The 26,838-nt window shown below is 34.8% G+C and overlaps 1 protein-coding gene and 1 long non-coding RNA gene across 12 annotated transcripts in view; both read left to right on the top strand.

Annotated features, from left to right (window-relative positions):
- The first annotated feature begins 4,972 nt into the window (after window positions 1-4,972).
- On the top strand, window positions 4,973-8,273 carry LOC136065036 (uncharacterized). Of its 2 annotated transcripts, none has more exons than XR_010626681.1 (2): window positions 4,973-5,607; window positions 7,475-8,273. It is a non-coding gene; the product is annotated as an uncharacterized LOC136065036 (long non-coding RNA). The 2 variants fall into 2 exon arrangements; XR_010626680.1 differs by having other exon boundaries at window positions 6,335-8,273.
- Window positions 8,274-20,167: 11,894 nt separating this feature from the next.
- Window positions 20,168-26,838, top strand: part of LOC112017723 (disease resistance protein RPV1) — a 35,270-nt gene continuing 28,599 nt past the window's right edge. For 9 of the 10 annotated variants that reach the window (XM_065767677.1, XM_065767672.1, XM_065767669.1 and 6 more), the window contains exon 1: window positions 20,169-21,431. In XM_065767677.1, the coding sequence (XP_065623749.1) occupies window positions 20,938-21,431 (494 nt within the window). In that variant the 5' untranslated portion in view covers window positions 20,169-20,937. Of the gene's footprint in view, window positions 21,432-26,838 lie in introns of all 10 variants that reach the window. The other variant, XM_065767678.1, reaches the window with a different exon arrangement.

Genomic DNA, 26,838 nt, shown 5'->3' with positions numbered 1-26,838 from the left:
TCGAGTTGGAGGCGAGATCAATGCCACGTATAAAGATCATAATCTGACGCAAAGAGAAGTCATCTCCAATAAAGCAATCTGAGGACAAACCTATACTTACAGAAAAATTGAAGTGGTAGACAGAGCCAAGGTATTGCATGGTCCTCGGACCCAAACCTATGGTAAAACTACACACACCATTATATTTCATACAGAAAAATTGAAGTGGTAGACAGAGCCAAGGTATTGTATGGTCCTCGGACCCAAACCTATGGTAAAACTACACACACCATTATATTTCATACAGAAAAATTGAAGTGGTAGACAGAGCCAAGGTATTGCATGGTCCTCGGACCCAAACCTATGGTAAAACTAGTCGCATCCGAGGATTTTATGAGCAGCTCTGACTTGGTTATCAGATTCGTTCAAGAAAGTTCTGACCTGAGAACGGTTTCCAAATCCGCTTTGTTAACCAGGTGGAAATGACGTGCAAAGGCGTGGATCTACAAAAAGAAAAGCGAGATTCCTATGGTTAATCAACCAAATCGAGTATACAGGTTATAAAACTTGAAAATACTGAGACCTAGATTATCTGGTATTTCGGATGCCCTACCTGGCTCCCCCTCTACCGTTGGGCAATGAAAGCCATTGTGCCACTTCTCCCGACACTATGAGGAAATCTTGGTTCAACCCTTTATTGGAATCAGGGAGACACTGGATAAGATGAACCCTATCGTCCCTTGTCTTCATATAATATGTTTACTCCTTAGGTGGTGAAGTTGTAACACCAATTCACATCGTGGTGAGTCAGTCTCAGCCCCATTTTCTCATTCAGGATATCTACACACCTAGTATCCTAAATACATTCACGGCACACTGAGTAGGAGCCAGGCGAAAATGCCTAAGGTAATTAAGGGTCACCGGCCTCATAGGGATTCTCATCCCTCCTTCTACGAAAGCAACTATCGGGATCACAACTTCACCCTCCCTCCTCTTAAGGTACCACTCTCCCTCTTCACGGTACTTCAAATTCACATTATTGGGTATTCCATAGTCAACAATGAATTTGTTCATCATCTCATCGGACTCGACCAATTTCTTAAACTTACCCATTCCCCAAAGACAGCTAAAAGTTCTAAAAGAGAAAAGGAAGAGTAAAATCAAGGAAATTTGGGGTCACTAGAAAAGAAGACTTACAGAAATATGACGGTACTCTTTAGATAGTGTGCAAGTCGAACCAGATCCAAATTATATGCATCAATAATTGTAAGCGCGAAAATGACGAAACCCTTAGGTTCAAACAGGTATTTATACTCCCCTTAGGTTCCCCAAATGTAACCGCTTGCTCATAAAAGTAAAAGATCATGCCGTTGAAAGTGGGAAACGTGGTGCCGCCAAAATTTAATGTGGGCGCCCATTAAGTCTTGAAACGCTAAAAACGCGCATCGGGCAGTCAGAAAGCCGCCAGCGTCAGTGCAAACCGAAGTGGGGCAATTCGTCCATGGACCCGCAGGTATCAAAACCCTCCTCCCCGTCCGGGGGAACGTGCAACAGGATTTTGAGGGGCTATTGTGGGCCTATGGGCCTGATAGCCTCGGCCCATCATGAAACAGGCCCAAGGCCCAAGCCGAGGATCATAGGCTATTTGTGGTTAGGGTAGGGGAAAGTCTCTTTTCCCAATCCACGCCGAGGACCACCTTATCCTTGGCTTGACAAAGGTGATTTTGGGGAAAGACAAACCCCAAAATAAGCTATCGCTCTCACATTTAATGCACTCAACTAACCCCCCCTGGTCGCATTAATGAGGAGGTAACCCCTTGGCAGGATAACGTTGATCAGAGTGAACCACTTGAGTACCGATAAGGCCTCTGATGGGACGGACGACCAAAAGAAAGGCTAATAGGTGATTAACAGATGGGAGGAGGAGATAGGAAGATGAAAACTATAAAAGAAAAGCTTATAAAGAAAAGAAGGGGAGGGGGAAAAGAAAAAAAAAGGGGAAAGGAAGAGAATAATCAAGCCTCCTCGGCCACAGGCCGAGGAGCATTCCCCCATTTCTAAAGAAACCCTTAGCATTTTTTAAGAAAAGTTCATGCATGGTGGTCGACCGCCAGCACCTAAACCTCTCAACCTGCTCTCTATAAATTTATTGTTCGGGCTTATTGGGCTGAAAACCCATCACTCAGAGTCAATCCAAATTGGGTCCCTACAATTTTTATTTCAAATAAATAAAGAAAATTTATACTTTATTTATTCTTATGCTTTTCCATATTCTATCATCCAAAATAATTATTTTTCTTTTATTCTTTTTAAAAGAAAACAATAGCAGTTATTTTATTGATTTTTTAAAATGGGTGTATCATTATCTATTATAAAAGCTAAGTATGGAGGGGATTCTTCTGGCCACAAATTTCATAATTAGTAGGATAATAAGTTATGATTGGTAATTTGGTATACTATAAAAGTGACATTAGTGGTAATCCTATATAAAAATTAAAAATTAAGAAAAGTTTGTAAATCAAATTTAATTGTCAATGAGATTAAAAATAGTTAGTGTGGTATTTGAATTAAGACTAAACAAAATGAAGGAAAAAACAGAAAAATGCCAGACTAAACAAATCATATCCTATCATTTAATTTTTATTTCAAAATAAATAAAGAAAATTTATTCTTTATTTTTTTTTTTTTTGCTTTTCCATTCACTCTATAATTCCAAAAAAAAAAAAAAACTTTTATTTTTTAAAAGCAAACAATAGTAGTTATTTTATTGTTTTGTTAAAATGGGTGTATCACTATCTATATTACAAAAGCTAAGCATGGAGGGAATTCATCCAGCCACAAATTCTATAAATAGTGAGGTAACAAGCTATGATTTATTTGCAATAAAAGTGACATTAGTAATAGTCTTATATAAAAATTATGTTACGCTAATCATAATTTGTCACCTTAACCATTATGAAAAAAAAAAAGGTGCATTTAGCATTATTATTTTAAAAGGTGTAAAAAGTTTATGATCTTAATAATCTGATAAATGTACTTTCATAGACAACAAGTAATGGATTCAGGCCTAAGAACAAACAACATCTATATAAACCATTCATTCGGTGTTGTAAATAAAATTTTGCGGGTCTTTGTGATCAATTGCAGAAGGAATACCCATACTTTTCAAGTCAAGTCATGACCAAACAAACATCATCCAAAATTATCAAAATCTTATTCTCATCTGTAAGGTTGAATTTAATCAACCATCTTGTTGGTTTTATTCCGTACCAAATTTGCTTGTAATTTAGCAATTAGTAACCTTGTATTTAGGTGGGAGTCATGTAAGGGTAGTGTGTGAGAGAGTGTGAAGAAATGCTTAAGAGTGTATAGTAAAGCAAGAACTCGCAGCTGGATCTCGCAGGTGGCTCGCGGCTTGCAAGCCGCCAGAAGATGCACACGAGTGAAGCATGCAGAGAAGCTGAACCATCATGCCAGCTGTAGCATTACACGACAAAAAGTCAAGACTGGCCATTCAGTTAGCTCGCGGCTTGAATTCGCGACTTAGTCAAGTCGCGAGGCAAAGTCACCAGCCTACTCTGTTTTGAAAAAATGACTCTTCGTATTCCAAACACACGCCAGTATGAATACTCCTTATACCCGTGAATTGTAGAGAGCTTCCAAAGAGAATTTTGAAAGAGTAACCCTAGAGGAAAACAAGATTGACTCATCCACAATCTTTATATAGAGACTCTTCAAATTCCTCTACTCTCATTCTCTCCATTGTTACATCCTTGAAAGGTTTTTGACCAAATATTTTTCTCACCATATCCACATCTGTGAGAAGGTTTTTTGGTGCTTTGGGAAGCAGTTAGGAAGGGACCAATGGTTATTGGTTGATATTATGGGCTATAGCGGAATCCGGTAAGCTAGAAAAGACAAAGGTTCGGCGTAACCTCGTTGGAGCAAGAAGCTTGGAGGGCTTAGGTACACTGGGTAGATTAGGCTTGAAAGGTCTATTACAGTTTATGTATCCCAACTATATTTTCTAGTGGATTATTGATCGCTTAGNTAAATCGGTGTATCATTGTCTATCATATAAAAGCTAAGCATGGGGGATTCTTCCGGCCACAAATTTCATAATTAGTAGGATAATAAGTTGTGATTGGTAATTTGGTATATTATAAAAGTGACATTAGTGATAGTCCTATATAAAAATATATAAATAGATAAAAGTGTGCAAATCAAATATAATTGTCAGTAAGATTAAAAATAGTTAGCGTAGTATTTGAATTGAGACTAAACAAAATGAAGGAAAAAACAGAAAAATGGCAGACTAAACAAATCATTTCCTATCATTAAATTTTTATTTCAAAATAAATAGAGAAAATTTATTCTTTATTTTTTTTTTTTTTTGCTTTGCCATTCACTCTATCATTCCAAAAAAAAAAAAAAAAAACTTTTATTTTTTAAAAGCAAACAATAGTAGTTATTTTATTGTTTTGTTAAAATGGGTGTATCACTATCTATATTACAAAAGCTAAGCATGGAGGGAATTCATCCAGCCACAAATTCTATAAATAGTGAGGTAACAAGCTATGATTTATTTGCAATAAAAGTGACATTAGTAATAATCTTATATAAAAATAATGTTACATTAATCATAATTTGTCACCTCAATCATTATGAAAAAAAAGTGTACGTAGCATTGTTATTTTAAAAGGTGTAAAAAGTTTATGATCTTAATAATCTGATAATTGTAATTTCATCTACAACAAGCAATGGATTCAAGCATAAGAACAAAAAACACCTTTGGTACAGTTTTTTGCACAATACATTAGACAGCTTTTTGGAGAGCTTCTTTTGGCCGATAATTTACATAATCAATTTCAATGACCTCTTTTATTTCCTCTCAAAAAAATAATAGATCGCAACAAAAGCTAACTAAATGGATCGAAACAATGTTTAATCAACGACTAATAACTCATTCCCTTTTTTTTTCTCGACATAATGATTATAGGAAGTAAAAAAGAACACAAAGTGTGCATTTGGATTGCACGTTTCCAGCCCCATGTTTGCATTTGGCGTTTGAATTCGTTGGACCCACGGCTACAATGCACGCTTTAGATAAACACAGCCAACTTCCTGGGAAACGCAGGAAAATTTGGCTGAATGGTGTGTTTTAATAAAACTGAGATCCACGTGCACTGTTCATGACCCACAAAACAAATAAACGCGTTGCAAAAATTTGGCTGAACGGTGCGTTTTGTTTTAAAAAGCTGGGATATTCCACGTGCGTTGTTCATGACCCACAAAACAAATGCAGAGGAGATGCTAATACAGCGTTTGGATTCCTTGCATGCCAACGACTATTTCTTTCATAGAACGGTGCGTTGTGAGCAACGGATCTTTCTTCTTTCTCTCAACTGCTGTGCGACGAGATGTCTTCAATGCTCTTTCCTCTTCCTCTTCAATGAATTGCACCTACCCACCAACTAATAAATCATCAAAACAGAGGAAACACGGTAATACCTTTAAGCGGAACAAAAGAATTGGTACCAAGGTGTTCTTCCTTCACTCGAGCCCACCTTCTCTCTGCTTGGGATGTTGTTGCTACCACTGTGGGCGAGAGACGCTCACCATATATCTGTAAGTTGTATCTAACTTCTCATACTCTCTAATGTTTTGGATGAAAGCATTTATCTGTAAGTTGTGTTTTGCATTTATCTATTCTTGTGTTCAAATTTGTGTGTGGTTTTTATGTTTTTCATGAAATTAATCTGTGGGTTTCTCTCTCCTTCGTGTAATTTCGTGTGTTTCTCTTCCTGCCTATGTTTGTATTTGGACTATGTGAGTTTAATTTACATTTTTCATGTGGGCATGTAACCAATTATGATATACATACAAACTGTTTGTCGAAATGCCTCAATGAGTATAGAATTCCATTGTAGCAAAACTGGTTAAGGGGAAATCGATGGACGCTAGAAATGATGTGAGAATTGAGTGGAAAGATCCAATGGAACTAAAAGCTTTTTGTGATTTGTGTGCTACTCAAGTCCTAGAAGGCAAGAGGAATGGAGGATTTTTGAGAATGGAAAGGATTGATGTAGGGATTAAGCAATTGAGTGATATGGGCAAAGTGGTGTCTAACTTGTAGTTTAAAAACAAATGGGATCATCTAAGAAAATCTTGGAAGATATGGAAGCAACTTATTGAGTGTGAGACTAAGTTGGGTTATGATCATGACACTCGGAGGAATGAGGCCACTAATGAGTGGTGGGACTGAAAGCTTAAAGTTAGTTGACTTTACATAATTGTGACAACCTCAACTGTTTACAACTATATTATGCCGTAACTATTGGTTGTATACATGTAGGCATGTCCCCAGGCATCAACCATTCGCAATAAAGGTTTGCCAAATATTGCTTCCATGGAAATCACGTTTGAAGGCATGGTTGCAACGGGGAAAAATGCATGGACTCCAAGTGGTCAAATACCAAAGGAAAGCACTGAAGGGTTTGGGGACTCCATTGATAGCAAAGAATTTGTTGACTCCCAATGTCAGCCCTCTGCAAATGTTAACCCAATAGAGGTTGAAGGCCCATCATTGTCGAGGATAGGATCGGAAATGAATAAAGGAAAAGGTTTGGCAAGAGGTGTCCACCTCTTCAAGGGAATTCCAAGAAAAAAACGTTCAATTATGCAAGAGTCCGACTCTTTGAAGAACATCTCAGATGTTATTTTTGAAAGTAGAAGTGTAAGTACTCGTACACCATTTGCTTCCATAGCAATTGCTAAGGTTCAAGTAGTTATGGACATGGTGTTGAGTCTTCCTAGGGTGCAATCGGGTGATCCCATTCATATGTTCAGCTCCTTCTTCTTCATGGGAAACCAAGAAACTAGGCACATGTTTGCAGCACATAGTCATTGTAAAGAGTTCCAGCTAGAGTGGCTAGAGAAATAGTACCAAATGCACCCCGAGCTTTGGTGAAGGAAAGGGGATTTTTTTTTATAGGGGTTGCTTGGAATGGTGTTGTAGTAATCAGATTTTCTCCATGTACCTGTTGCTTTTTTTTTCTTTTTTCTTTTTCTTTTTTTAATTTTTTTTTAATTTTTTTTTATATTGGCAGAAACTATGCTTACCATGGGTGTGTATGTAACTGTTGGGTACTCTTTCTATTCTAGTAGTAATTAAAAATGGTGTTAAGTAATGCAAAATCCAATTTTCCCTAGATTGTGTTCTTTTAAAGTTCCTTTGTGATGGTCTTCTGTTTAGTGTGATTGCAAATGTGAACTTGTGTGATTGGCAACTAGTTTATGGTGACTAGTCTGAAGTTTATTGGCAACGGATTCTTTAGCAGATATTGTACTGATCAAGCAAAAAGCAGTGCAGTAAAAGTACTTCATTTTAATACCTTCTACATTGTACTTGCATCTCCCTCAACATGTGTGTGAATGATTGAATATTATTTCCTTAAATTCCTTTGGCCATGTAATTTGAGATTGTACTAACCAGGTTTACGCATGTACAAGGATTGCATATCACACAGACAACATGTTTGTGTTGTTTCTGAACAAAGTTAAAACCTTAAAGGTAAGTTTGTGCAGTCATTTATTTTAGTTATTCAATTCTGACAAGAATGTTTTTAGGAAGAAATAAAAGAAGTTGACAAATCCATTGAGCCCGTCAGCTTTATACGCTTGTGAAATAGTTTGGAATTGACAGTGCCATAAGTCAACGACATCACCTCAATACTCGACAATATCTACATGAGACGACGAGGATTCCCAGGCCGACGAGAAGAGAGATGTTGACAGGAGTAAAAGAAGCCAACGGGAATAAAGAGCAGGACGAGTCCCACATAGCCTTACTTGACCCCCACGGATGTCTATACAAGGAAATATCTTGCACCCTACGATTGATCCTAATCAAGAGAATCCCTATAAGGAAAGGATCCCGCCAAGTACATGCATTTATGAGGATCTTCCCTGTAAGGAAAGACCCTTTTTGCCAAGAAACAAATACTAGCTCTACACTACTATAAGAACCCCAAAACCCTCACAAACTAAGGTATGCATAATTTACCCTAACTCTAGCACTCTAGAGTGGTGAAAGTTCTCTGACTTAACCTTCGGAGGATATTTGGCCGGTACCACACCGGTACTCTCTGTAAGGTCTTTTTTGTTTCTGTTTCGTAGTTTCTATCTCAAGCAAGTGAGTACCATGTGGCTCACTAACGATTTTCTGCATCATCAAATCCCAAAGCTTTTCATGCATATTATTTGATTCATATAAAATCTTTATGTTGTTCATATATGTATTCTTTAAATTGGGCTTTTCTTTTCTTTTCTTTTTTACATTTGTCATAGTATATTTATGAAACTTCAGGCTCTTTTTGATTGCTACGTGAGAGAAAGAGTGTGTGAATATGTCAATTTGGAGATCCATGAAAACGGAAAGCTTTTCTAAACCCTTCTCTTCCTCTAATATATAACAAAAGTGTTTCACTAGGATGAGTTTTACATTTTTAGGTGAAAACTAATTCATAAAATTATAAATTCATAACTTTACTTTCATTTCTTTTCTTCAGTTTGTTTGTCAGTAATAGGTAGTTACAAACATAATTACAAGGAGGAATAATGGAGGATGTCCTTTACAGACTGTTGTTAAAAGTGGAACCTTTTTGGTGAACTCTTTCCATTAAATTAATGAATGAAACCCTTGGTTTAATGATCTTGAAAATTTTAGTAATGGAGCAAAAGAAAGGCACATGAATGTTTGATCAGTTATGTATTGGTGTTTTGTAGTTAATAAGGTACATATTATCATTTTCGGCACAATTTAGATTACACCCCAGTGTTTTGTAGATGCAATTATTAACCAGGGGATCCCAATTCTTGCTCCATCAATAACTCATACAATAATGAATGGAATATAAACAAAAAGAGATTATTATATTTACTTCACAAAATGTCCATTCATTGCTTTTAGGGAAATCAATTCCAATGAGGAGTTTGGATGCTTTTGCAATGTTATTCTGCAGCATACGCATTTTTGCCATAAATTGCCACAATTTCGGACTATAAGTCCAAAATGAAATGATTTGATGAATGAGAAATATACAAGCTGCCAACATTGGTTACTTAGGCTGCATTTGTTTCATATGAATTCAATTTCAGGAAACTGTTTTACACCCTTGTGTGTGTTTGAGCACCCACGGAAAAAACGGTCAACGGAAAATCATCAACCCATTGACCATAAAATAACCCACCAAAAGCGTAAAATCATTTACGCTTTGATTTTACTTTCAACCATTTTCTGGAAATCACACCTAGAAGAGAGAGACTGAGACTGAGCTCAAGCACACGCCACCTGAAGCTCATCCTCGCCGGTTAGATCGTCGTCCTCGTCCCCTCCACGCGACGGTAAGTTATCTGTTCCTCTTCCTTCCTTTTTGTTGCTTACGTAAACCCATCTATTCAAACCCACCTTCGTCGGAAGTCCTCTCCATCTTCGTCGAGCAATGCCCAAACCACAAAGCGTCGTCTGAAGTCCCTTCTAGCTTCGTCGTTCCCTCCATTTTTTCTTGTTCAAACTCAACCCGATTTGGTTGCATCCCGCCACACCCATCCCTAAAACCCAGAAAGCCCATTCCTCAAACCCACTCCGACGAACCCATTCGTCAAACCCACCACTCCGACGAACCCATTCCGCAAACCCATTTCTCAAATCCCCACTGGCTGCCACCAACCACCAGTCCACTCCACTCCACCTCTAAACCCACCACTCCGATCCTCTCTTTCCCAATCTATCTCTCTTTCCCTCAATCTCTCACTCTTTCTTCCTCCTCTCATCGAGTTTGTGAATAAAAGATGTTTTTATTTTGATTTTTGGTTATGTTAAGGGTATATTTTGAAATTTTCTATTATAAAATTTATTTGGAAGCTGAGAAAATGGCTGAGAAAATGGCCGAGAAAATGTGAAAATTTTGTAGGAAAACAGCATTTTCAGAATGTTATCAAATACCAAAAATCGTTTTCTGGACTATTTTCCATTGTAGAACCAAACACTCGGATTTCATTTACCTTATAGGAATTCACTTTCTCCTGCATTCATTTTACATTCAGAATTCGATTTACATTGACCTAAATGCAGCCTTAAATTTTAGCACTCTGCTATAAGCCATAGTTTTAAGCATATTTGGGTAATCATTGGACTGTTTCCTATGAGTGCAGATCCATAAGAATCAACGAAAGCAAGAACTCCATACCACTATGATATAATTAACCGTCTGTAAGATGGTTAATGTCAATCAAGACCTTGTATTACAAGTGTTATGACGGGTTTGGTATGCGAAACATAAGAGATGACTTCACTCAAGTTCATAATCTGCATCTCAAAACTACACTAATGAGTGGACATTGTGAAAAAATTATCCTCAAGCTTACTTAAGTAAGGTCTCTCTCTATGCATCAAAATTAATTGAAAATCAAAATAGTAGTGTATGTTTGGGTAGTGCTGAAAAGCACTTGCGTCTGTGTTTCACGTTTCAGATATGGGTCTCGTGTACTATTCACAGGACCCGTAAGTACTTTTTTCCCCAAAAACAACTTCAAAACTAGGTCCCACGGCACTATTCACACATTTAAAAATTATTTTGCTACAATGTTTTCAATTTTCAGTTTTCAGTAATAAGCAGTATCCAAACACACTTGTACTATGAGAATTATTTATAAAAAAAAAAAAAAAAAAAAAACATGCGTCAGTGACAGGAGCACGGCGAAGGAGCAAGCCTTAGGTGAGCTGTCACCTCTGCATTGAATGCGCTCACCTAACCCCCCTGTGCATTAATGGAGAGTAACCCCTTGCAGGAACATCGATCAGAGTGACCACTTGAGTACGGATAAGCCTTGATGGGACGGACGCCAAGAGAAGGCAATGGTGATAACAGAAGGAAGAAGCGAGATAGGAGGAAGAGAACTATAAAAGAAAGGCGAGCAAAACAATTAAAGGGGGGGATTTTTTGGATCATTGGAGGGAATGACATAGAAGGACTTAGAGGTCGTGTTAGTTTCAAGGAAAGGGTCTCCTCGAACGAGTGCCGAGGAGCTACCCTTAGTTGTAAACTGGGCTCACTCCCCTCAATGGAAGAGGGCGGGCTTGTATTCCGTTGCTAGTCTGTTAGGGCCTAAACCTCGATCCACTCTCTAAAAATGTATTGTTGGGGAACCTTTCTAAACTGAGTCCCACAATTGTTATAAATATTTTTTTTCTCAATTAATTAATTTTTTTTTTCTTTTGGGATAGGAACTCAATTTTTTAAACTTTTTTTTTTTCTTATTTAATTAAATTAATGTTTATTTTATTTATTTTTTAAATTTTCTGACCTAGATTTTTCGTTTTAATTTTTTATTAATTTAAATCTGACGTGGCATTTCAAAAATTCCAAATAAGTATTTTTAATATTTAATATCCACGTCAGTGTCATGTGAACAAGTAAGATATGCCGTTTGTCACATATGACTTTTTCTGTTAGCAGGGACCAAAATAGAAATAATTTTCTTTTTTTAAGGACTACATTAGTAGTAAAATCAGTTTAGGGACCAAAATGGAAATCAGCTAAAATGTAGCGATCAAAAGTGTATTTTCCCCTATTTTCCATTTAGCAAGTTCTTTTTTTTTTTTAATTTGTTTTTTATGAGACATTTGGCAAGTGTTCGTCTAATAATAAGTACCGAAAAATCTCGATGGTAAATAACTTGTGCTTACTGTTTTCTCCACACACACACACACACACACAATGGTGGACAAATGGTAAATAAAAATTTACGGATTCAGATCAGGTGCAATACCTAGGGTATTGTACCTGATGCAATAGCAACCGTAGGTATTGCACTTGATGCAATAGCAATACACGGTTGAGATTGAAAGTTTAAAAAAGAAACTTTCAATCTCAACCATTGAAGTTGAAAAAGTTAAAAGTTAAAATTAAAAAATGAAAGTGGAAAAAATTAATGTGAGTGTGTGTAGTGGGTATTGCACCGGATCCAAATCCAAAATTTACCCACTTTGTAGGGGATATGTTTTCAAGTCCCTACGCCCCCTGTGTTCCACATAAGGTCATTCTACTTTTCCTTCAAATTATTTATTTATTCATTACTTTTTCTGAGACAAGGATTTCATAATATCTTAGAACACTAGCATCTGGAGATGCCAAAAAAAAAAAAAAAAAAACAAACAAACAAACGTATTTTACGTTATCAAACACCACTTTATCTATTTTACTAACCTATTTTACAACTCACCTTACATCTTAGTTTTTAATTTTACGTACAACGTCCCAAGAAAATAATATAAACTACTTAATAAAATAATAAAANAAAAAAAAAAAAAAAAAAAAAAAAAAAAAAAAAAAAAAAAAAAAAAACAAAAAAAAAAAAAAAAAAAAAAAAAAAAAAAAAGCTACAGTGCTTCATATGTTTGAGAAAATGTGTGAGAGAGAGGACGGGTCTTGACCACGATGGAATTCAACAGATGGGTCAGCAAGTTACCTTTAACAATGGGTCAGCAAGTTTGGAGAAATTTATAGTGAACTCCAAGATTGATCTTCATCGGGATAGTCGACGATCCGAGGACAAATAAGGGAAAGGCGTGAAATGGGTTTATGGGAAGAGAGGTGTTAACGACATGGAAGGAAGAGTACTCTCTATTGAACCTGAACCCGATCTTCGTCAGCGTCAGACTGAGAGCTCTTCCTCATGGATTTCTCTTCTAGGCATGGACTTGGATTGTGTTCTCGAAGACAGGCGTTAGGGTGGAAGAGGAGTGAAATTAAAATTTAAAAAAAAAAAAAAAAACAAAACGCTATAGTACTTTCAGCTGAAGCTACAATAGTTTCAACCCCAAAAAATCAGCTGGCGTTTAAAATTATTTGCTACAGTGTTTTCAATTTTCAGCAAAATAAATGTATCCAAACAAATGCAAAATAACCTAAAACATGTTTCTTCTATTTGAGTTCCTAGACGCTAGTAGCAGTGCCGGCTCAATGGGTGAGCCAAATAGGCAACCGCCTAAGGCCCCCAATGAAAAAAGACCCCTAAATTTTTACCAATAGAGATATTCTTATACTAATAGAAGTATTAATTAAGCCCTAAATATTCATTATTAAATAAAAGTAGTTGTTTTTTTATCAAAGAAAAACCAGTTAAAGAAAATGTTTTCTTTGGATGGGTCAATCATTTAATCTCTTACACATAAATGTTAAAAAAAACTCATCAATCTTATACTAGTAAATAAATTTATACTCAAATTTTATTTAGAGATATCAAATATATAACTTTATTAAAATTTTCAATCATATTTTTTAGTATTTGGTTACTTCATTCAATAAATAATCTTTATTTTAATTGTATAGTCATTGAGTAATGCGATGGGTTAATTTTAATTTGTAATTTTTTTCCCTAAAAAAATAGATTTTAAATGGAAAAAAGAAAAAAAAAACAAAAGTTAAATGAATATTCTATTAATATTTAAAGTATAAGAATAGAACTCACTTAAAGTAGTCGCCTTAGACCCCACAATACCTTAAGCTAGCCTTGGCTAGTAATTTAGAAACCAACTAAATTGCAAACTTTGGATTCCTTAATCTTTTTCCTCAATTAAAAAAAAAAAAAAAAATCCAGTTGTAATACCTACAAGCTCATGGTCATGGGTATCAAGCATTAATGGGAATTAGAAGAGAAAATTGATAAACATTAATAAACCACAGCAATTTGAAAAAATAAAATTAAAATTAAAATTTCATCCATATTCTATAGAATCATGACTTAATGAGTCGATAATTTGTTGACATTTGCATTGATGACTGATAAAATCATGACTTCATAACCAATCATAAATTACTTGATGCATGACCGATGAGTAAAACAGCACAAAATTGCTGAAACATGAGAAGTAAATAAGTATACATGCCAATACAACCACTTCTTGGTGGAATATGCCACTTGGACTGTTTGTCATGCACGTGGCTTATAAAATATAAAGCCTTAGATAAATTTTCTTAAAATTTTATTGAAATGCACTTACCTCATATATTAGCTCTAGGTTTATTTGGTCAATCAACTTCCCAAAATATATAGTCCTGCCAACTTTATTTTGGCATCAATATCCTAATATCTTTTGCGTTTATTAAGAATATTCTTACTAACCTCAAAAGTCAATCTGTACTATTCAAATTTCTTATGCTGCATCTAATATTGTATAGTGAAAGAAGGAGAAAAAACAAATGCAGTGGGACACTTTTCTTTTATTGTTGAATAAAAGTGAAATATAGTTGGAAGCATGGAAAAAAAAAAACAAACAAACAAACGTATTTTACGTTATCAAACACCACTTTATCTATTTTACTAACCTATTTTACAACTCACCTTACATCTTAGTTTTTAATTTTACGTACAACGTCCCAAGAAAATAATATAAACTACTTAATAAAATAATAAAAAAAATATTATATATGCAAAAAGAGAGAGTTTGAGAGATTAAAATATTATATTTTTGTTTACAATCCCATGAATAGTAAGGTTGCATATGCATATATACTAACTCACTATAGTAAGGATGGAAAAAGTTTTGAATTTACATAGCCTGATGGAGCATGGTTTGAAAGTTTTAAGGGGTAAAATAACAATTAGGGTGTTTTTACACCCTAATGCTATTACTATTACGAAGGTGCAAGGTGGTTTCACACTTTCACTTGGCGTCTTCAACATTTTTCATTGGTGGCAAAAGAATCTATAAAAGGTATGGTTCAATAATAGAACCGTGTGGGGTATCGAGGTGTGGAAATTTGGAAAAGAAAGTGGCAAATAATGTCACCATTTCCTCGAATTATTATCAGGACTTAACATTTCAAAAACTACAATATTAATTGTTATTATCTTTGTTAATATAAAAAATAGAACTTTTCTACATCTTATCTAAAATTTATTTATTTTTGGAATGGATAGGAGAAATCAAAGAAATCATAGAACTAATAACCTTTCACTAAAGATTAGTTTATCATGTACAGGCCAAAAAGAAGAATATATTTGATGATTAATAATTTCAGTTTCAACTTAATTATGTATTTTGTATTTGCATAGATCATTTTGCTTTGTTCTTCAAATTTCTATATTAATTATACACTGATTGATATGAAATTTTGTTTAGATAAAATTGTGTAAATTTTACACAATTTTCTACTATACACCCACGAAGTGCAAAGTTGTTTCGCTTGCATTGCAGTCCACCACTGTTGGCAAAAGAATCCTATAAAGTTGTGTTGAATAATGGAACCGTGTGGGGGTAATATGTCACCATTTCCTCGAAGTGTGAAAAGAAAGTGAGAAATAATGTTTGGAAAAGAAAGAAAGTGGTTTGGAAAAGTTGGAAAAGAAAGTGGGAAATAATGTTTGAATTTTTGTCCCTAAATTATTAATTTTTTTTTTCATTTCTATTTTTTTTCCGAACTATTAAAAAACCTCATTACAAAGTTTAAGGATTAAAAATGAATTTTTTAAAACTTAGAAACTCAAGACAAACTTTTAATAATGTTTAGAAATCAAAATAGTATTTTATCATTTTTCAACCACTAGGATGAAGTTTCATTTTTTGTGTTTTTTAGCGGCAGTGCATTTAACATTTTCCAATTGGAGTATTGTTCGCATTAACTTGTGAAAAAAAATTTGTCAATTTTATCATAAAAAACTACTTTTTCTATTGTTTGCTAAATTTACAAGTTTGCTAAATTGTTTCTCTTTCTTCATATACAACAACAATAATCCACTCTCTTCTTTCATCATTAAGATACGTAAAGAAATAACAAAAAACTAAATGTAAAATGAATAGTGTCAGTACAAATTTACACGATTATTATAACAAACTTATAAATTTATATAATTATACACTGACTGATATGAATAATATTTAGACAAAACTATATAAATTTTATACATTTTTATATTATACACCCACTAATACGAGTGGTGTCATTGTTGATTCTAGGAAAGTGCTAGGTAGTTTCGCTTGGCACGGCAGTTCAACACTGTTGGCAAAAGAATCTAATAAAGTTTTGTTGAATAATGGAACCGTGTGGGGGTAACAAGGTTTAGAAAAGTTGGAAAAGAAAGTGGGAAATAATGTAGAATCTTATAAAGTTTTGTTGAATAATGGAACCGTGTGGGGTAACAAGGTTTGGAAAAGTTGGAAAAGGAAGTGGGAAATAATGTCACCCTTTCCTCGAAGTGTCTTGCTTATTATTGTCAAGACCCTAACATAAATTTCAAAACCTATATGGTTGTTAACTATAAAGAATGCAACTTTTCTACATCTTATCTAAAATTAATTTATTTTTGGAATGGATAGGAGAAATTATAGAAATCATAGAGCTAATAATATTTCACCAAAGATTAGTTTATCATGTATAGGCCAGAAAGAAGAATACTTATTTGATGGATTAATTATATTAGTTTCAACTTAATTATATATTTTGTATTTACATCGTTTTGTTTTATTTTATAAATTTCTATATTAATTAATGAAACATATGTAAGAGTACTTTTTGTAGATAACCGACAAGACGAGCTCCTCCTCAGCGTGGGCTGGCAATCCACTATGAAGAGTGGGGCCACCAGTTTTCGCTTTTGCTTTAGAAAAATAGGCTTACACAAAAATAAAGGCATTCCCTAAACATAATGTGGCAGAAGCCTCTAGGAGGTGCTACCACGTTAGGAAAAATGCCCATCTAAGAAACTGACACGTGTACAGTTTAATCTTAAAAAAACCGCACGGTATATCGTTTGCTTGGTAACGCTACAACGTTTAAAAGCCTCTCATTATAAATATAAAAATAAACTGCATAAATTTATTAAAAAAAAAAGGCCTTGCTTGTCGTACGGATAAAAAGGAAGAGAACAGAGTGGTAAAATACAGACGAAGAGCTTGAGAAAGATACAGTCACAAAGAGAGACAGGGTTCATACGGCGCCATGAGAGAAATACGATGTACACGGAGAAAGAAACAAAGAAAGAGGCAGAATAAGACACCGGAAAAAATCTATGGCCCATCAACACTGGTATATTTTTTTAGATTTGGGTTTGAAATGTTCCTTTCAATTGAGTTTTCAATTTGGAATTAATGCTACAATACAATCATCCCCCATTTCTAACCTACACTCATTTTTATTGCGTTTTTTCTCTATCAGTTATATTGACTTATAAAACCTGCAAATTTATAAATAAATAAATTAAAAAAAGAGGGTTTTGGTTTTGTAGCGAGAGAGACTTTTTTAAAAAAAAAAATTAATTTATTTAATTTGATAAAGATGACGTACAACTTATTTGATGCAGCAGCTATGGTCTACCAACGCTTGATTGTAGATCTGGCTCCGGTAGATTCTTGTGTAGTTAGAAAGTACAAAACCTCTCAGATCTCACAAAGAGTAACACACAAGTCTTTCAAAAGTCTGCAAAATGTAACTAGGGTTTCTCTTTTATATGTGGAGAAGTTGGAATGAAACCCTAAATGTTTTCACGGGCTTGGGCCTGTTTTAAAAAATTCTGCAGAATTCTGTTATTGCGATTTTCGATTGGTTGAGTCTAATTCTTGATCGGTCAAGCAAGACAGAAACTATCTTCCTTTTCTAGAGTCAGCTAGACTTGAACCTTGAAATAAATACTTTTAAGTATTGCCTAATACTTTAGACTGGACATGTTTTGTTCTCAGTTTGTCAACACCATAAAAATATGATTCTAAACATTTAGAATCTAACAAAAAAAAAAAATATATATATATATATATACATACATACACACATCTAAAATTAAATTCTCTTATAAGAAAAGCGATTTATTATAGATTACTAATCCAAATTTATGATTTTATGAATATTTTAGAAAACCAATTACATATTATAATTGCCAACACAACATCCATGTATAAAATTGGAATTTATTTGAGAATTAAAACCAAAACAATAGTATAAATTAGAGAAATAATTTTTAAATATAGTTATTTCAAGTTTAGAGAAAAAGCTCAATTTGGAGTGTCAATTGGTCCTTAGTAGGTCTGTCATAGTGTGGTTAAAAGTCTCCAATAAGAAATTTAAAATTTGATTTTGGATCAAGCATTTTGAATGTAGGCGGAATTTGAACATAGATCCTTTATTTGAGAATAAAAATTATCATTTAAGTAAATTAGAGCCCACAAATTAAATTGAATTGATCATAAAAATATGAAGTTCACCGATTACCTAGAATCATTTTTGGGCACTTTTTTCAGCTAAATTTTAGTGTAAAAATAACGAAGAAAGAGTAAAAATAATGAACAAAGATACTCTTTGTTCAAAGTACTTTTTTGATTTTCATACCCAAAAATTATCTTTTCTTCTTCTTCTTTTCTTTTCTTTTTTTTTTAAATTTTTTTTTTTAATTTTGAATATTTAACTATTAAATTTTATATTACTTACATTCTTAGGCCTGTTTGAATATCGTTTATTTTACTAAAAACTGAAAATAATATAACAAAATAATTTTTAAATATATAAATAATGTTGTGATACTCATTTTTAATAAAAATTTTATTAAAAAAAGTTTATAAATTTTGTAAAACAGTGCAAAAAGACTCAATAAAAAGCACTAAGACGTGCTTCTTACTTAAAAAAAAAAAGTTATAAAACACAGACGCACTACCTTTCAGCTCCTACCAAATAGGTACTTAATATATTAAAATAACAAAGATTCTAAAAAAAAAAAAAAAACCAGCGTCCTATCTTCCGTGGGAGATGCTCTTAAACAATTGATACTCTATCTTCCATTTGTTTGTAAATATTAAGGGAACTGAAAAATCAATCAACAATTGTGGGATGTTATGTGATGTGATGGACCCTCTGCCCGATGTTATGTGATGGACAAATCGACTTTAACTTGTTGGAAGGAAAATTGAAGCCGCGTGGGACCATTGGTTAGTGCTTCGAGGAAGAGGGATTTCTAGTTGCTTTTGCTTTTGTTTTTTGTAGGCATATTGACTGCACCTTGGCGTGATCTTCAAGTTTATGCGATGGACAAGTCAACTTTAACTAGTCCGAAGGAAAGCTGAAGTCACTTGGAAAGATTGCACCATGGAAATTTCGAGGAAGGGGGATTTCTTTTTGGATGAATTCTAGAGCTTTTTCGTTTTATATTTTGCATATTCAACTGCTTTCTTTTTCTTTTTGAATCAATGACTTTGAGTGTAGGCGAAATTTGATCATAAGTCTTTTATTTGAGGATAAAAAAATTATTATTTAAGTAAATTAGAGTCCACAAAATAAATTAAATTGGTCATAAAAATATGAATTTCACCAATTACCTAGCATCATTTTTTGATACTTTTTTCCAGTTAAATTTTAGTGTAAAAACAATTAACAAAGATACTCTTTGGTCAAAGGTACTCTTTTCATATTCAAATTTTTTTTATAAAATTAAAAAATTTAACTATTATATTTTATGTTTTTTACTTTTTTAATATATTAAAATAACAAAAATATTTTATATAAGAAGGAAAAAAAAATTAGAGTCCTTCACAATTGATACTCTATTTTTCATGTGTTTGTAAATATTAAGAGCAATCGCATTAATTCATTTATAATTTTTTAAAATAAAAAAAAGTACTAATTTTACATGTTTTAACTCAAAAAACACTTATATTAGTTTTTGTAAAAATGTGAAAATATATGTATATAAACAGTAATTATGTATATATATGTACGGTTATTATTTACTGTGTAAATAAAAAATTTTTTTCTCTTTTCTCTTGCTACCCTGACTCACCTCACTGTATAAAAAAATTTGTATAATATTTTATTTAAATAGTTGACATTGTTTACCGTGTAAAAAAATAAATATTTTATTTAAATAAATATGTATAATGTAAATATTTTGTAAAAATAAGTTTATAAAATAGTAAAAGTTGACTTTAAACGTGCCTGGAACAAATTTTTCACGTATGTATAGGCTCTAAGCTAAAAAATTAATTAATAATTGTGTGATGTAATGTGATGTGATGGACCCTCTGCCCGATGCTATGTGATGGACAAATCGACTTTAACTTGTCGGAAGGAAAATTAAAGCCGCGTGAGACCGTTGGTTAGTGCTTCGAGGAAGAGGGATTTCTAGTTAGTGATTTTGCTTTTTTTGTAGGCATATTTACTGCACCTTGGCATGATCTTCGAGGAAGGAAAGCTGAAGCTGCTTGGAAAGTTGCACCATGGAAATTTCGAGGAAGAGAGGCTTCTTACTTTTTCTTATTTTCCAGAGCTTTTTCGTTTTATATTTGGCATCTTATTCAACTTTTTTTTTTAATTTTTTTATGGAATAAAAAGGGTAAGCCTAAACAAAAGATCATTGATTTGCAATTTTTACTTAACTACTTAAAAAAACTGAAAATGGGTAGGAATTTCTCTGCTTTAAAAGCTCTTTTCCAAGGAGTTTATTCCTATTTCTCTTCCTAATTGTTCAATCAACCTGAGCGTTCCATTCAAACTGCTCTTTTTCAAAAGAAAACTTTTTTTTTTGGAGTGGTTTACTCATCTCTTGTACTTCTCGTTTTATCACATCTTTGATCTTTCCAATCTTTTCCACATAGATCTTGATGGCTTTCTCGTTTTTTTTTTTTCTTTTTTTATGGAATAAAAAGGGTAAGCCTAAACAAAAGATCATTGATTTGCAATTTTTACTTAACTTCTTAAGAAAACTAAAAATGCGTAGGAATTTCTCTGCTTTAAAAGCTCTTTTCCAAGGAGTTTATTCCTATTTCTCTTCCTAATTGTTCAATCAACCTGAGCGTTCCATTCAAACTGCTCTTTTTCAAAAGAAAACTTTTTTTTTTGGAGTGGTTTACTCATCTCTTGTACTTCTCGTTTTATCACATCTTTGATCTTTCCAATCTTTTCCACATAGATCTTGATGGCTTTCCCGATCGATGAAGGAGAATCCTTTTCTTCTTCCACTCACAAGTGGGACTATGATGTCTTCTTGAGTTTCAGAGGTGAAGATACACGCTATAGTTTTACGAGCTATTTATATGAGGCTTTGCATAACAAAGGTTTCAAGACTTTCATCGATAATGATCTCCAAAGAGGTGAACAAATTTCAGCGGAACTTATCAAAGCCATTAAATCGTCAATGATTTTAATTATCATATTCTCTCAAAATTATGCATTTTCCACTTGGTGCCTAGAAGAACTTACAGAGATTCTTGAGTGTAAGAAAAATGGACAAAAAGTTTTACCAATTTTTTACAAAGTGGATCCATCTGAAGTACGCAAGCAAGAAGGTAATTTTGGAATAGCACTAACTATGCAAGAGAAAAAATTCGAGAATAACATAGAGAAAGTGCTGAGGTGGAGGGCAGCTCTAGAGGAAGCAGCTAGTTTGTCTGGATGGCATTATGAGGATGGGTATGTATCTTATCACTAATCTTGTGTCTTTTTATATAGCTTTCAAACCTCTAATGGTTTTGTTATGATCACTAAATACCAAATTAAGATAATATAGTATTTTATTACAATAATATCTGCTACTATTAACTACTAAGGCACTAAAGGCTAGCACAAATAGAAGGATTTGATCTTAACAATTAAGAGTTTGTCTAGCACACTTTTTATTGTTATATTTTTACTTGATTGGAAAATTAAAAACACATCAAATGTGCTTTCATCTCATGAATTTACCTTTCACCCACACTTATGAGAGAAGGAAGTGTTGTTTAAATCAAGGCTTGTTAACTTGATAATTTGATAATTTTCTTAATCATTTTATTTTCGGAGGATCATAAATGGGTTAGCGGTGCAGGATGAAGGGGCAGCTAGTGGCATGAGGTGAAGAACAAGAATAGGGGGTAGTGACATAGTGTTGGTGGAAAAATTGAGAGAGTGAATGAGGGCTCAAAGTAGGAAAAAAAAATGCACATTTAAGTCTCAAATTAATTATAGTCTAAAATCTATGACTATGAGTTACATGCACATTTACTTTTTTTTTTGAGAAAAAGGTAAGAGGAGTTTTATTAATCTAGAAATCACTTTGACAAGTCACAAAACAAAATCACCCTGAAATACAGCCTCCAGGTCCTCGGGTAGTTCTTCCACCCAAACATCCATATCTGCAGATGAAACTGCTCTAGGAGCAAGGGAATGCGCTAACTTATTTCCCTCCCTCTTTACATGATGAAAACTACAAGATTCCAAACAGGAACCCAATCGTCGAGTCTCCTCAATCACATGACCGTACATAGTAAGGCATCTACCATGATCATTCAAAGCCCGTACAACCTGCATGCAATCTCCCTCAAACATGACCTTGAAAATGCTCAGTTCTGCTGCAAGAGTGACTGCTCGTTTAGCTGCCAATGCTTCCGCCAGTTCTATCGTGTTGGGTAGCTGAATCTTTTGGCTTAGAGCTGCTATGACATTACCACCTGAATCACAAAAAACCACGCCCAAACCAGCCATACCCAAATGCTGAAACACGGCTGCATCAAAGTTCGCTTTGTACAGAGTTTCTGGAGGTGGTGTCCATCGAACTGGAGGTTGACTGGTAGACGGTGTCAAGCCCTATTTCTGCGCTTCAAAAAATTCCTCCACCAGGGTACGTGCTCGTCGACCAACTTCCAACAGTGGCCACGTAGGTTGGTGCTCACGTAGTCTATTACGCCTTTGCCATAAACACCATGCAATGGTTGCAAACCATGCAATATGGAAGCTTGAATTCTGCAGCAAAACACCTTCAAATAGATCCATGAAGGTACGATGATGTTTCTCATACATTGGCGCAAAACTCCTTATGGACCGCCACACTACTTGGGCTTGCTCACAATACCACAGGCTGTGTAAGATTGATTCCTGAGTGTCATCACAGAGAGGGCAAAGAGCTTCCCCCACTACGTGTCGTCGGTGCAGATTGAGTTTCGTTGGTAGCGAGTCCTTTACTGCCCTCCACATGAAGTGACGAACACGATTCGGTACCCGGATTTTCCAAATCCCTTTCCACACCCCTTTGAAACCCTCTGAAGATGATGAACTAGCAGTGGAATTCATAGTGGTACTCGACAACAACTGATAAGCACTACGAACAGAGTACTCGCCATTTGGAGTTAAGGGCCATATGAGATTATCTTCACTGCTATCTTCACTAATATAAATCCCTTTAATCGCATCCGCTTCCCAAGGATAGAACACATCATCAATAAGTTCCAGATTCCATTGTCTAGAGTTAGGAAGAAACAACTCACTAACCTTATGAAGGTTTTCTTCGGGTCTAGGAGACACAATCAGCCCCGGAATGGTTTCAGTCAGCCATCTGTGGTTCCAAATGTCGATTGATTGGCCATTACCCACTCGCCAAACAGCTCCTTTATGAATGACTTCTCGTGCTTGCATAATACTCTTCCAAGCATAAGAACACTTGGGATGAATAAGGGCATCTAAAATGTTTCCATTAGGAAAATATTTGGCACTGAAAACTCGGAACAACAAAGTATCTCTTTGGTGAAAAAGACGCCAAACTTGCTTAGCTAGCATGGCATTATTAAACCTTTGAATATCCCGAAAACCCATTCCACCCACTGATTTTGCATTACACAGAGTACTCCAATTAATCCAATGGATCTTCCTATTTTCACCTTGACCCCACCAAAATTTACGAATCATGGCTTCAATATCCTTACACAATCCCAATGGTATTTTGAAAACACTCATGGAATAAGTAGGGATAGATTGAACAACAGCCTTAATCATGATCTCCTTCCCAGCTTGTGAGAGTAACTTCTCCTTCCAACCTTGCATCTTGGCGCAAACTCGTTCCTTGATTTGTGTAAAGCATGCCTTCTTATTTCTACCAATGAAAGAAGGTAAACCCAAATATTTCTCATAGTGTTGGATTGCGGGAACACCAAGAGAATTCTTTATTGCTTCTTGAACTGGTACTTCTGTATTCTTACTAAAAAACAGAGTGGTTTTGTCCCTATTCACCATCTAACCCGAGGCCTCTTCATAATATGCTAATAACTCCTTAATCTTTTCACATTCCTCCAGAGTAGATCTACAGAACAAAAGGCAGTCATCTGCAAAGAATAAATGAGTAAGTTTTGGCCCATTTCTACAGATTGAAAAGCCTTTTATTTCACCATTCTCCGCTGATTTCTGAAGAATAGCATTCAGTCCCTCTGCACAAAACAGGAAGAGATAAGGTGAAAGAGGGTCACCTTGCCTCAAACTCCTTGACGGAGTTATCAAACCTTTTGGTTCCCCATTCACCAAGATAGAATAAGTAACTGTGGAAATACACTCCAGGATCAGATCCACCCATGACTCCTGAAAACCCATCTTCAACATTATTTTCTCAAGGAACGACCACTCCACCTTATCATAGGCCTTGCTCATATCTAACTTGAGTGCCATAAAACCTGTCTTCCCTGTACAATTCATTTTCATATGATGCAAAGACTCAAAGGCAATAAGGATATTGTCAGTGATAAGCCGGTTAGCTATAAAAGCACTCTATGTATCAGAGATAATAGAATTTAGTAGGGGTTTAAGGCGATTAGCAATCACCTTGCTCACAATTTTGTATAGAACATTACACAAACTGATTGGTCTAAATTCAGTCACAGTTTCCGGATTACGAACTTTAGGGATTAAAGTTATAAAAGTGTGATTGATAGATTTCAAAATGGATCCAGAATTCAAGCATGATAGAACAGCCTGGGTAGTATCCTGTTAGGAACCCGGTGGTTCCTAATGGGGATGAGTATGAATTATAAGAGAATTGATTGGAATTATAGGTGAATGGATGGGGATTGTAGGGAAATTGACTTAATTCGAGGTAGTCACCCTCCATAGAGAAATAGAGAGAGTAAGAGAGAGAGAGAGAGAGATATGCACTAATACACTAACAAATTGGTTTATTCTTCATTGATATTCATATTGGATTACAATCATGTATTTATAGGAGACTAGCTCTAATCTCATTGGCCCACGTGACCTTATCCTATTGGTTCTATTATTCTCCATGTGCATTAATAATTCCAACATGTGCTAAATGTGATTAACATGTTTAGAATTGTAACTAACTAACTAAATCTCAATACACCAATTATTATCCATATGCTTATAGCATTCCTAACATTTCCCTCCCCTTGAAAACATCTTGCCCACAAGGTGTTGTAGTGAAATAGCATCTTCATCAAAGGAGATCTTCCAATGGACCAATACCGTAGTGACATTTTAATCACCATATTCATGCATTTCTCCTTGACAAGCGATCCCATGCATATGAAGGTTTCTTCTTCGTAGATCTTCAAAATTTGCTCGAATTCTTGAGCCTTCAATGGTTCTTTAATCTTCAAGGTCTCATTAGTTCTCTCAACCTTGAAATGTTATTGTATCCTCAAGACCTCATTCGATTCTAGAACCATTAAAATTGTTCGCGCTTGTATCTTGGATTCTTGGATCACCGACACTTGGATTGCCACTTCTTGAATCATAGACTCTTGAATGGAAGCCTCCATTGGTGCATCAAGAATGGGTTCTTGGAACTTGATTTGTTCTTCAACTTTCATTGAATCAAGAGATTGTAACTCTTCTTTGGACATGTTTTCAAGATCCTCTTGCACTCTTGAAAGTTCTTCTTTCATGGCCATGTTAGATTTAGCCAACGCCTTCATGGCCATGTTAGATTCAGCCAAGGCCTTCATCTTCTTTGAAATATCCTTGGATTCTTCTAAGGATTTGTTCAACAATTCTTGTATTTTTTTCAAAAGTTTTATTTCATCACAATTGCTCATCTCAAGATCAACGGCTCTGATACCACTTGTTAGGAACCCGGTGGTTCCTAATGGGGATGAGTATGAATTATAAGAGAATTGATTGGAATTATAGGTGAATGGATGGGGATTGTAGGGAAATTGACTTAATTCGAGGTAGTCACCCTCCATAGAGAAATAGAGAGATTAAGAGAGAGAGAGAGAGATATGCACTAATGCACTAACAAATTGGTTTATTCTTCATTGATATTCATATTGGATTACAATCATGTATTTATATGAGACTAGCTCTAATCTCATTGGCCCACATGACCTCATCCTATTGGTTCTATTATTCCCCATGTGCATTAATAATTCCAACATGTGCTAAATGTGATTAACATGTTTAGAATTGTAACTAACTAACTAAATCTCAATACACCAATTATTATCCATATGCTCATAGCATTCCTAACATATCCATACCTACATCTGACCAATAAGTTTGGTAAAACAGTGGAGGCATCCCGTCTGGGCCTGGAGCTTTTAAAGGCGCCATCTCCTTTATCGCCTTTTCCACCTCATCTGCTGTGTATGGTTTAGTCAAATCTGCATTCATGGAGTCTGTCACCACCTCCTGTACCCCATCCACTATACGGTCCATATCATGTGGATTAGATGACGTGAAAAGCTTTTCATAATAATCTGTGAGCAATCTCGAAAAGCTATGCTCCTCACTTTGCCAAATTCCAAAATCATCCCTAAGCCCCTTAATGAAATTTTGTCTCTTCCTACAGGTAGCAGTACCATGGAAAAACCGTGTGTTTTTGTCCCCACATTGAAGCCATTGCACCCTTGAACGTTGATGCCACATTTTTTCTTCTTTCTCCAGTAAACTGTGCAAGTTGGCCTTAAGGTTGTCTACTAACCCTTGGTCACCACTTTGTAAAGATTCAGCCTCTGCCAGCCATAGTCTTTCTTTAACCACCCTTATTTGTTCCTTGACATTCCCAAATGTTTCTTTGCTCCATCTCTTTAACCGCTTCTTGCAATTCTTTATCTTAGTA

This window comes from Quercus suber, unplaced genomic scaffold (assembly GCF_002906115.3).
Source record: "Quercus suber isolate HL8 unplaced genomic scaffold, Cork oak 2.0 scaffold_834, whole genome shotgun sequence".
Classification (NCBI taxonomy): domain Eukaryota; kingdom Viridiplantae; phylum Streptophyta; class Magnoliopsida; order Fagales; family Fagaceae; genus Quercus; species Quercus suber.
The sequence above is the reverse complement of the archived record's forward strand: the minus strand, read 5'-3'. Positions and strand labels throughout refer to the sequence as shown.